Genomic DNA, 13,415 nt, shown 5'->3' on the forward strand with positions numbered 1-13,415 from the left:
CTAACATGGTGGTTCAGGTCAGGGCAAGTCTGCCTATATGTATATATATATATATATATATATATATATATATATATACATATATACAGTTACATATATATACAGTTGCGTTTTATATATTTTCTTATATATTTATGTGTATGTATGTATGTATATATATATATATATATATATATATAGGTATACTTATATATACATATACATGTACATATTTATACACATAAATATATATATATACAAACATACACACATATCACATATGAAAAAAACACAACTATATATTTCATTCATTCATTCATTTTCTACCACTTTTTCACAAGGGTCGCGGGGGTGCTGGAGCCTATCCCAGCTGGCAACTATATATTTTCTTTCCCCACTTTTTTTTTTTTTTTAAATGGTATTTTTCCCAGTGACAAAGTTATATACACACACACACACACACACACACACACACACATATATATACATATATAGGTATACATACATATATGCATATATATGTATGTATATATATACATATACACACACACATATATACATATATACATACATATAAATACATACATACATATATATACATATATACATATATACATATACTATATACACATATATATATATACATACATATATACATATACATACATATATACATATACATACATATACACATATATACATATACATACATATATACATATATATACATACATATACACATACATACATATACATATATATACATACATACATACATATACATACATATATACATATACATACATATACACACATATACATATACATACATATATACATATATACATATACATACATATATACATATATATACATACATATACACATACATACATACATATACATACATATATACGTACATATACATACATACATACATACATACATATACATACATACATATGTACATACATACATACATACATACATACATACATACATACATACATATATACATATATATATACACACACACACACAAAAATGATGAAAAGCAACTATATATTTTTTATTTAAATGTAATTTTTCCCAGTGCCAAAGTTCTGAGAGTGTGGTTGGTTTGTTGGTTTGTGTGTTTTGTGCGAGCACGAGTTGTGAGCGCGGTGGGCGGGGCCGAAACGTCACCAACTCTAATGTATTACCAATGAGGAGGCGAGCGGCTCGGCACAAACTGGCTGCTTCTGGTTTCCACGCATAAATACAAAGCGGAGCCGGTGCGAGAGGCGACATTGCACAAAAGGCGAGCAGCAAAGGCGAGAGCTTTTCGAGGTGTGAAGACGACGACACACTCAGGCAAGTCCAGCCGACACCAACGGTGTTTGTTTTTGTTGTTGTCGGACGCTGATGACCAGCGCGGCGCTTTGCGTATACAACAAGTCAACTAACAATTACTTCATTACTTGCTTTGGCCAGCTACTGAGCATACTTTATCATTGATGTCACACACTTTTAGCAGAAAAATTAGCTTTTTGAAGTGGAAAACATCTTGTTGTTATTAAGAGGATTGGGACGATGTGCATGTGCGGTGTATACAGTATTGCTGTCATTTTGCCTGCTTTTTCACCCTTTCTTTTTTCTTAACATGATGCTCTTTGTTTGCTGGTGTGTTAGAGGGAAAACTTGTGTTTGTGCCACTGTGGCATGGCAGCTTATACGTGGCACGGCTTCCATCTGCATGTTCTCATCAAGTTACATCTGACAACTGCATCAAACACTCTCTAGAAAGATGACCATTAGTATCAAAAAGATCGACATTGTCAGGGAGGTGTTCATTTAACAATATGTTCACCAATTGTTTGTAGTTTGCCGTGGTGTACAACTACATCCGTATGAGTGTAAACATATGAATAGTAGGACCAGGCTGATCCCAGTATCGATAGCATGGCGAGTATCAGTAACGGATCGATACTAGCGTGATGCTATATATAGTCAGGTCTCGTCTATGTTTTTTTTTCCACACAAATACCTATGTGATTTGTTGTTATATTGTTCATGTAGTTATTATTATAATATAACAAATACTAAAGATACTACACAATATAGTATATTGTTTACAAACTCAATAAGTTATTGAACACAGGAGCTAACAGTAGTTTTTGCTTTTGTTTGATTATTTTGCACTATTGATCAAACAATGGGCGGCATGGCGTTCTAGTGGTTAGCACGCAGACCTCACAGCTAGGAGACCAGGGTTCAATTCCAAAAACATGCTAGGTTCATTGGTCACTCCAAATTGTCCATATGTATGAATGTGAGTGTGAATGGTTGTTTGTCTATATGTGCCCTGTGATTGGCTGGCGCCCAGTCTATGGTGTACCCCGCCTCACGCCCGAAGACAGCTGGGATAGGCTCCAGCACCCCCGCAAACCCTTGTGAGGAAAAGCGGTAGAAAATGAATGAATGATCAAACAATTATATGTAATGATATGGAATAAGGAATATTTTGTTGATATTGTTACATTGTCATGTACAGTATTGTTGTAAAATGTTCAGATTGTTTTGGTTCATTGTTTTGTGTTTTATAATCATGAACAACAAATTACAGGCAAAAGCATGACATTATTCAAGGATGCTGCTCTTGTTGGAGTGTGCATGTGTACCTAAGAAAGTGAGAGTTCTTCTGCAGCCTGTACTTTCAGACAAGAAGATACATGCCACCCGTTTGTAATGGTATGAAATGTTTCTAATCCAATCATGCTACTACGCTTCGGTGGTTAAGGTTTTCAGCTACAGCAGAGTGTTTGAGGTCAGGTCCATTCTTTATGCAAATGCAGGCCAAACAAGGTCAGCGTGCTGTATTGCTATGTGAATGGAATTTCAGCATATGCCATTCTATATGCGGTCATTTCAACACAAATATGAACGCAACACTTTTGTTTTTGCTCCCATATATCATGAGCTGAAGTCAAAGATGTACAACTTTTTCTTTGTGCACAAAAAGCCTATTTATTTATGTCAAAATCTGTAGTGAGCACTTCTCCTTTGCCGAGCAACTACATCCACCTCACAAGTATGGCACACCAAGAGGCTGATTAGTAGCCTTAGGCTGGCCACAACAAAAGGCCACTACAAGTTTTCCATGTGAGTATGAGTGTAAGTTTGTATGTATGTGCTGTGAAGTGTATTTTAAGGAAACAGATGGAAATTAGCTCAATTCTAAATCTGGCACACTCATTTATTCTATATGAATAATGTCAATTGCACATTGTCTCTAGATGCATGAAAAACTAAATATTGTGAAATAGGCCTGTAAAATGTTATGAAAATAACTCATAATATTTCAAGGAAAATGTGTATTGTCCGAGATTGTCAATAAAAATAGTAATATTTCAACCAAGTATGAATTTCCCAAAAATAAAGTCATAATGCCATGACAAAAAACCAAAATATTACACAAAAAAATAAACCTGCGTTATGATGAGGACTGTTGAATAAAGGTGGCTATCATTTACATATTTTCGGATATTGGCACCAAATTGGTATTTTTGAAATGGTTCTTGTTCTTAAATGGTGCCATAAACGGTATTTTAATAAGGAAATATAATTTTTTTTGCCTAATTTGCTTACTTAGTTTACTTTATGACTTTTTTTTCTCCTAACATTGCAACTTTACTTTTACCTCCCTGAGGAAAAAAACCCAACATTCTGTTATAATATGATTTCATTCTTGTGACAATACAACTTTTTTCCCCCGCAATGATGCTTCTTTAGTCGGTATGTTTTAAAATGAAAACAAAAATTGTAATAATACAACAATTCCATTTTTATTTGCACATTGCAGCATATTTTTTTGCCTATGCATTGTGATTTTCTTTAAACATTACAACGCGTTTGTAGCTTTGGAACTACTTTAAAAAGTAATTTAGGTGTCAATTGTGTGGGTTCACAGGCTGTATATTCATATAGTGGTGGACATCGCTCATCATTCACATGCATGTGAAATGATATGCCAATGTTGAGGCTCCTAATGGTCATATTAATTTTTAATTTTATCTAATCATTTATTGATTTAATTCTGTTTGTTGAGGGTGTTTTTGGTGGAGCATCCTCAGTTGGTGTACTGTACTGCGGTCTGTGTTTAATGTGTCAACTACTCCATCATGAATGTGTAACCTTTGACTCAAAGCTGCTAAGATTAAGCTGCTTTATTTCTTGCTTGATGCAGGGATGGAGATGTTTGTTGCCCTTCAAGCGGGTCTTCTAAAAATGATTGCAGATGTGACTTTGGAGTCAGCTGGAATTAAAAGGGAAGAGATTGAAGAAAGCAGTAAAGTTGGAGGGGGGGGGGGGGGACCACCGGCATAGTACATTGTAGATTCCCATTTCTAGGTCAGTGGTGGCCCCCCTCCGTCCTTACGCTACCTCACCCTGAGCTGCCGATCCAACCAAGGCCGGCCCACACATTAATCTGCCGTGATCATGTAAAGTGTAGGCATGTGTATTAACCAGCCATTGAATGACAAGAGAGAGATCATCGTTGCTCATTAAAAAAAAAAACAATAGAATTATCTGCCAACAGTGCATAAGGTGCAACTTCCTGATTTAATTACCAAAACAGATTTCAGTATAGAAGTTTCTTTCCAAAATTAGGCTTTATAAGCATGCTCCAATGCATCTCAGAATTGTCCTATTAGTGCTTCCGATGGAAGCACCTGTCATGCGAATCCGTGCATAGGCTGACCCACATTTTGGGGACAGTCACGTGTGTTGAGATTAGCATGTTTGCAGGCTATATGAAAATCATCTGAAACTGGTGGTTTTGCAGATTTCCGAGAATGCTTTAACACATAATCATTGGTGTGAGACACTCAAGCAGTTAATTTGAACTTCTGTCTGCACATTGCATGCTAACGTGCCAGTTGACTGACACTTTACAGTCACAGCATGTGTCTCTAAGAAATTGTGAGTGACAAATGGGACAAAGTGTTTCTATTTCTCTCTTCTGTTGCATTATCAAGCCAGTACATTTCTCTCTCTCACACACACACAGCTTTCAGCCTTGTGCACTGGAATAATAAGCTTTGTGATGCAATACTCTCACACTGAGCATTAACGTGCCTCGCTAGTTGCAGCACAATCAGCTGTATTGTGATGTGAAATTGCTTTTCTTGTTTGTGGTCTGACATCAAAGGATGAGAACTTTGACTCAACGGGATAACAGGAAGTTGTTTCGAGTGGGTTATGCCACAGGGTATGTGAATGACTTGCACTTGAGCAATAATAGTATCTATTCATGCATCATTTGGGTGTAGCATTCTATTTTGCTAAACCTGAAATCTTTACAGCTACCTTTTAATCAGTTTATAAATTAATCAGATGATGAATTTCCATGCCATAAATTCACGCTCAGATGAGTTTGATGACAAAAACAATGACCTCAACCTCATTAGACACTCATCAACCATTCTTGTACGATGTCTACCATCACTGCAAAAAGTGGGCTAGCTCCATAATTTTCAATGTCCAGTCTTGAACAGGTGTCCCAAAACCTTTGACCTTTGTGCATGTTCAACCAAATCTAACCAGTCATCAGAGATTGAACCCATTTGTTTATTTGGTCAGCAGCATGTAGCGGTGTCAATGTGGTTTTACCTCCTAAAGCCTGTTGAGTCAGTGTGGCTGCTTTTTAATGAACCAATTCTTTTTTCTACACAGTCAACATTGCCGAGGGGCCTCGGACGGCATGCAAAGTTGTGAAATTTCCTCAGACGGCACTGATGATCCTCTTTGTAGCGGCCTGCGCATTCACCGGCAGCCTCGAATAGTCGTAATTGGTGCTGGCTTGGCTGGCCTCGCTGCAACTAATGTCCTGCTGAAGAGGGGCTTCACAGATGTTACAGTCCTAGAGGCCTTAGACCACATTGGAGGCAGAGTTCAGAGCATTAAGCACGGTGAGAAAAAGATACCTAAATTAGCCAACAACGGGCAAAAACATTCAGATTCAGTCAATGCAGTTAACTGTGCCATATAAAATTCCCTGAGGTTATTTTCCATGGCGATGCATTCAAAAGCTGTTAAAGTCCATCTGCTTGTTATTCTGAAAACAACAGTAAAAGTTAACCCTATTTTAATGATCAGAGTGCTAGTAAAGTGTCTGTTTTGCATTGGTGCCTTTCTGTGTGTGTTTGATAAAAAATGAACAAAAGACTCTCAGTCAACCGTAATTTTCATGCTTTGTAGGTGAAGCAGCTTTGGAGCTAGGAGCCACCTGGATCCACGGAGCCAATGGGAACCCGGTGTACCACCTGGCTGAGGACAACGGGCTGCTGGAGCACATAGATGGGGAGGCCAATGTAGGCCGTATAAGCCAGTATAGCAAGAATGGGGTCGCCCACTACCAGACCGATGCTGGCAAGAGGATCCCTAAGGACCTGGTGGAGGAGTTCAGCGACCTCTATAACGAGGTGAGAGGACAGAAGTTACACATTATTCAGCATGACTTCCATCTAGAGATGTTTAATAATATTGGCCCACAGATATTATCAGCCAATATTGGCATAAAAATGATCGTTGGCTGCTGATTACTAAAGAACAGGAAAAGGAAGAAACTATTTTTTTTTCTGATGAAAAATCACGAGTCTAATCTTCTGGTATAGACCATGAACACACATTATTCTGTGTGCCTCAAAATCTGTCAAAATCATCAAAAATGGGCGATAATGAGAGGGACAGCTTTTGAAAAATTGCTGGGACTTAATTAATTCAACCAGATAAATTATTATTGTTTAATTTACCCAATTATATTTTCATTATTTCTTATGTGGAACATGTATGCGGAACAGATTGTCTTTCTCTTCCTTGGATCCGCCATCCATTGACCAAAGTGCACTGGTTGTCGCCCTTGTTTGACCTGTGCAGTCTGCACATCTATGCTTCCTTTTTTTGCAGACTGATGACTGTCTGTCTCGCTTGCCTCTTCCGCCCTCCATTAGGTGTACGAGCTGACTCAGGAGTTCTTCCAAAATGGGAAGCCAGTTGGTGCCGAGAGCCAGAACAGTGTTGGCATCTTTACGCGAGATGTGGTGCGCAAGCGGATCATGAAGGATCCTGATGATTCTGAGAGCACGAAGAAGCTTAAATTGTCCATGCTTCAGCAGTACCTCAAGGTGTGTGTTTCTTATATACTGTAGGTGTGATCCTTGTGTGTATCACCGCAAGACCTCTATAGTATCTTGAACTCCAGTTTTGCTTATGGATTTTCAAACTAAGAATAGTCAGGTGGACTGACCCCATTTAATTGAAATACTTGGAAAGGTAAAATGTTCATCACTTACATTAGAGTACGGTGGTACATTGGTTTCATTATTAATTTGTACCAAAAGGTCCAAGGAAAACCGAAACATACTAAAACCGAAGCATATTTTCCCATAGAAAAAAATCACTCACTAATCGTGTGGTTTTCAATAAAGTTGCTTCCAGTTTGGAAAAAAAAATGGTGTTGGATTGGTAGAACTTAACTGTTCCAACTTATGCTGTAATGCATAAAAGATACATGTATTACTGTTTATTGTTCTCTTTGCTTTTTCTAAAAAGGTGGAGAGTTGTGAAAGCAGCTCCCCCAACATGGATGAGGTGTCTTTGAGTGAATTTGGCGAGTGGACTGAGATCCCGGGTGCACATTACGTCATACCTGGAGGTTTCAGGAAGATCATTGACATCCTGGCCCAGGACATCCCCACCGACACCATCTGCCTTAGTAAACCAGTCCGCTGTATCCATTGGAACTACTCTGCCCAGAATCACGACTTAATTGCCAAGAACGACGACAAAAACCGGGACAGCAACCACAATCAAAACAACCGCGAGCGGCGGGATCCTCCGACTGCGGTGCACCCCATTTGTGTGGAGTGCGAAGATGAGGAGTGGATCAGGGCCGACCATGTGATCGTGACGGTCTCTTTGGGCTGGCTGAAACACAATCACGAGGCAATGTTCTCACCCTCTTTGCCCGAGGACAAGGTGCTAGCCATCGAGAAGCTGGGCATAAGCACCACCGATAAGATCTTCTTAGAGTACGCGGAGCCCTTTTGGAGCCCTGAGTGTAACAGCTTTCAGTTTGTGTGGGAAGAAGAGGCCCAGCTGGAACAGCTGACCTACCCCGAGGAACTGTGGTACAAGAAGATCAGCAGCTTCGACGTCCTCTACCCGCCTGAGCGCTATGGCTACATGCTGAGTGGCTGGATATGTGGCCAGGAGGCACTCTACATGGAGCGTTGTGATGATGAAACCGTAGCAGAGACATGCACCGAGCTGCTCAGGCAATTTACAGGTCAGTACTTGCACACACAAAATATATTATGCATTGCATAAGCAGCAACCATAATCAGGAACGTTCTGTCCAAAAAGAACAGTCTGGTTCAGTTTGGTGCTTTTCAACACTCTGTCAATGTCACATCTGTCTTCTTGGGCATTCGAATAAATTTGCATCGTTGAATGCACTTTGTGGTGATTGTGTGCTTTTGGCCCTATCGGCCACTGGAGTCAGCTCCGTGACTCACAGAAGCCTGTGATGAGGTGATGATCTTTCGCAAGGAGAGGAAACGGCATCAGCAGTGACGAAAGCAGCTTATACAGCAATAACGCAACATGACGACTGTCTGAGTCACTCAGCTGGTTTTTTTTTGTCCAGGAAGCAGAACTGAAAGTGTCACTACTGCGACAAGCATTAAAAAGTAAATGGACTGCTTGTAATTTGTCAGACATGATGAAGGCTTAACCATCCTTATTAGAACGATTCTCACTCTAGTGTGTTTCTACATAAAGATACACACATTTAAAAGATAGCACACTTGTTCAGCATTTGACTTGTAGTTTGCTGAATGCATTAGCCATCATACATGTTAATAGCTAACCTGCTGTATAGGAATATTTTATAGTAAAACAGGACATTGTCCATTCACCATTCATTTAGAGTGTAATTAACATGGTGTAAACGCATTGTGAGGTGATCTCTTTTAGAGCCTGACCCTAATGGGAATTTTGGAGGCGATACAGATATTGGGGGCTGAAAAAAGCCGGTATCTGGATATCGGATATGAACATAAATTCTTATAGTACACAAAATACTCCACGCAAATAAGCAGAAGACTACAAAATGAAAATAAGGAAGTTTAGTTAGTAACACTGTCAACATCAAGTTATGCCTCTTTGTAATTTACTTTTAGTTATTGCCGCAAATTTGTAGTGTTTTATTCATTGTCATGACAAGATTCTCACTTTTTTTGAAATCTTAAAGCGTCATGCTAGATTCATTCATTCATTTTCAACCGCTTATCCTCAGGAGGGTCATGGGGGTGCTGGAGCCTATCCCAGCCGTGGCGGGGGACACCCTGGACTGGTGCCAACCAATCACAGCGCACATATAGACAAACAACCATTCACACTCGCATTCATACCTATGGACAATTTGGAGTCGGCAATTAACCTAGCATGTTTTTCGGAGTACCCGGAGAAAACCCACACATGCACAGGGAGCACATGCAAACTCCACACAGAGATGGCCGAGGGTGGAATTGAACTTGGGTCTCCTAGCTGTGAGGCCTGCGCACTAACCACTCGCCCGTTATGATGCTAGATGCACATTCAAAATATCTTATCTAAGAAATAGCTGCTAAAATAAAGTGGGCCATTGTGTTTTTTTTCAGTACATTTCGACAAATATCTATTTTTATAACAAACCTTAAGCTATGTTCAAATCCTCAGCTAACAACAAAAAAAATATGAAGGAATGCTTGGTTTGAAGAGGACATTTTAAAATGTCAGCAACAGAAAAAATTGTACTTTTTAGGTAAACAGTTCTAGAATACACAACAATGTCCTTATTTTATGGTCGGAATACCAATATATCGACTGAATCGGGCTTAGAAACTGCCATCCTTTTACATTTGTGGTAGAGCTTGTCTTGTAAATCATTGTGACTTGAAGACCTCGCTGGACGCGGCCAGTCCATCGTTTTCAGAAGGTTCTTAAAGCCGTTTTTCCACTGCGGCAACGGGGACCACATATTAGCAATCTGATAATGTTGCTTTTTGATTTTTCTTTGATGAGGAACAAAACAGGAGCCCTGGCAGACAAATTTCTCATATTGGAGTTTGTTCCAAGTTTTAATGCTCTGGCTTCGAAGTACCTCCATATTATTGAGTTACTATTCTTTGCTGACTATTTCTACCGCAGATGCAGCCTGTTTGCTAGCCTCCGGGCTTCTGCACCACCCCTACTCACTCATACACGCAGGCATGAGGGAGATACAGGGCAAATCCAGTCCATTTCGATATCAGTGATATGGTTGGTTTTGATATTGTGCTTCAAGATATCGATATTTTAAAAATATCAGTATATCACCCAGCCCTAAGATGAGGATGAATATGTATGATGTGTTCAGCTTTGTTTTCCATGCAGACAATAATATATGTAAAATTGATAAATCATATCAAAAATAATAAATCAAATATACATGAAGTAAAACTGTTAATGGAGAAGTCACACTAAAAGAGGAAGCGAGGATAGAACTAGCCTAAAAAATAGCAGTAAGTAATGTACTTGAGAAGGAATATTATATAGAGGCTTTTCAAAGGAAAGGAAGCAGGAAAGGATCTATTCTACACCTGCATGTGGTTCGAAAACAGTAACATGTGCAAATGGTGCAGAGTCAAAGTCAGTGGCACGGTGGGGGTATGGGGGGGGGGGCTAGAAGGTAAAGCACTTGACTCCCCCCAAAAAACACCCTTCAAAATAATAACAATAATAATAATGCAATGGACTACCATGGAAACGATGCACAGCAATGATGTAGTCACTCAAATGAACAGGAAATGAAAGCACTAACCACTTGAAGAAATTTGCCATCACAAACAGGAACTCACTCACTCAGCTGTTGCCCAAAACCTTGTCATTTGTTTTTCGTCCAGGATAGTTGGTATTTTAAATTTTTAAACACAAAAAATAGCACAGTGATGAACACAAGAGGGAAAAACAAGCCAGTCATTTTTCTACTGGAAAATGGGCTCAAGATTTTTTTTTCCCCCCACAGGTAACCCTGACATTCCAAAGCCCCTACGTATCCTGCACTCATCATGGGGAAGTAACCCTTACTTTCGGGGCTCCTACTCCTACACCCGGGTAGGCTCCAGTGGGGGTGACATTGAGAGGCTGGCCATGCCCCTGCCTTACGCCAACCGCACCAAGGCCCCGGTAAGACCACTGAATAACACCTAGACCTTAAACCAGGGGTTGTGCTCTCAGGCCAGGCCACTGTAAAATGAGCTTGCAAGCTGAACATAATATACATTTCCTAATTCATTGCAGTAAAGATTTTTAGCACATGGTGGTGCTGAAGTTACATCTTTATTCATTAACAGTGGTTGATAGTGAGAACACAAAGTCCTGCTGATAGGACTGCCACATACATACCTCATGTGCCCACAGCTGCCTTATTATATTATATATTATATACTGTAACCCTCAGCTAAAGCCTTATTTTAAAGTTGGCAGAGGAGCTATGACTATTAATACTGTTTAGCTCCACCCTTAAAAAAAATCCCTGAGAAATTTGAGATCAGCAGCAGTGTTCATATTCCAAAACAATTTTATCTATTGGAAATAATCACATGACATTTTGCATAATGGATTTTTTGTTCAACTTTAGAGGCATGTTTGACTTTGTCTTTGTCAGCAGAGCCAACGCTCCTTTATAATAAAAAAATAATATAAATGTATTAACTAAGATGTCTTGAAATTGAATTCACATAAAAATATCGTTTAACTCACCTCATACGCCACGAGCCAATTGCCTGCAAGCACAAGACACATATTGCAAGCTGATGATAAGCGGAGGTAGCAAAAACAGAAAGGTACAGTATATTCATCATAGTAAATCATGTTATTTTGTCGTTGAATATGGACCATTATTTTTTTTATAAAATGCATATTTCCGTAAATTTTACATTTTGTGTCAATTTAAGCATTTTTTCAAGCATTAAAAAAGGGTAAATTAACTAAACTACAATCATCATAGTCGACATCTAAGATGTGATAACATGTGGTACTTGACACTAGCCACTAGGTGTCACTAATGCTACTTTAACACCAGGTTTGATTGCCAATATTTATAGCAGGTTTGAATGATCGGGCTCCTGAGCTAAAACTCTGAACTCCCAACATCACTTCCTGTGCGTCCCCTATGTAACACATTTATAGCAACACAAAAGAGCATGATGTATGAATATTGATGTTTGAAATGGCTTTTTTGTTTATTATTTACCATGAAAACTGAAGCCTTCTGCATGTGCGTGTATTTGTGTTGTGTATTTGTGTGTCTCACTTGACACCGTTGAAGGAACAACGCGACCTGACCTAGCTACCCTTAAAAGCCATTAGGACAAGTGTGATGAAAGTAGAGCAACGAGTCCTAAAATATGTCTCTAAATCACTTTCCCACTGCTTCCTCTCTCAGCCTCTACAGGTCTTATTTGCCGGGGAGGCCACCCACAGGAAGTACTATTCCACTACCCATGGTGCATTGCTGTCAGGACAGCGAGAGGCCAAGCGTCTGGTGGAGCTGTACTATGACTGGCACAGTGCTGACACCGCAAAGCCTAAAAATATGTAATAAAAAACTTCTTACTAGGGGGAACTTAAACATACCTATGACAATTTATATCGGGGGCATTACTTACTCTGGGTAATGGTGTTTCTATTGTACTGTAGATTGAAATCATGCCACATTTTATTTCAGGTGAAAGGTTCAAAGGTTGCCAATGGTGCTGTCATTTCTTCTTGTCTTTATCACGCTTTCATGGTATGATGCTTTTTAATGAAAGAATCTATAATGTTATGTCTTTTAACACAGCATAAGTGATTTAACTTATTTTTATGTAAGTGCCTTATGTATCTAATGTTTTTTGTTATTTTAATAATACAAATGGAGAAGCTTTTAACAAAATAAAAAGTTATATTGTCATCTCACGGAACCTCTCTGTGTTTTACATTCTATATTATATATCTATGTTGAATTAATAATGACTTAATGTTGCTAGAAATGGAAGTGGCGCGGCCAAATTAAGTTTAGTTGTATTGTGTGCATTGACAATAAACTATTGATGGCTCTATATGAAATATAACATTGAAAACACTTAACTTGAACCTTCAGTCCAATTAATAACGCACAATAATAAATAGTGAAAAGCCTTATGAATAGTGACACATCTCTTCCAAGCAAAGATAAGTAAATATAACAATTTTATCACATGGGGTGCAATGGAAATGCTGTTTTAGCTTGGAAAAGTAAACAATGGCATACTGAAAATGCCACAGCAATGGTAATCTTTCAACATGTCAGACTGAGAACGGTGTTTTCAACACTCAAGAGGCAACATTGT

General features: G+C 38.9%; 1 protein-coding gene across 1 annotated transcript; it reads left to right on the forward strand.

Moving 5' to 3' along the window:
• The first annotated feature begins 1,173 nt into the window (after positions 1-1,173).
• On the forward strand, positions 1,174-12,997 carry smox (spermine oxidase). The gene is made up of 7 exons (XM_058067468.2): positions 1,174-1,332; positions 5,695-5,930; positions 6,220-6,443; positions 6,972-7,145; positions 7,573-8,308; positions 11,069-11,229; positions 12,491-12,997. The coding sequence occupies exons 2-7, from the start codon at positions 5,723-5,725 to the stop codon at positions 12,644-12,646; spliced, it is 1,659 nt and encodes a 552-aa protein (XP_057923451.2). The 5' UTR covers positions 1,174-1,332; positions 5,695-5,722; the 3' UTR covers positions 12,647-12,997.
• Positions 12,998-13,415: the final 418 nt, after the last annotated feature.

Source organism: Doryrhamphus excisus, linkage group LG9, assembly GCF_037039965.1.
Source record: "Doryrhamphus excisus strain RoL-2023G ecotype Guam linkage group LG9, RoL_Dexc_Guam_v1.1, whole genome shotgun sequence".
NCBI classification, from domain to species: domain Eukaryota; kingdom Metazoa; phylum Chordata; class Actinopteri; order Syngnathiformes; family Syngnathidae; genus Doryrhamphus; species Doryrhamphus excisus.

Coding starts and splice junctions, on each gene's coding strand:
- smox (XM_058067468.2), top strand. CDS start 5,723: ATGCAAAGTTGTGAAATTTCCTCAGACGGCACTGATGATCCTCTTTGT. Junction 5,931..6,219: donor AGTTCAGAGCATTAAGCACG/GTGAGAAAAAGA, acceptor CATGCTTTGTAG/GTGAAGCAGCTTTGGAGCTA. Junction 6,444..6,971: donor TCAGCGACCTCTATAACGAG/GTGAGAGGACAG, acceptor GCCCTCCATTAG/GTGTACGAGCTGACTCAGGA.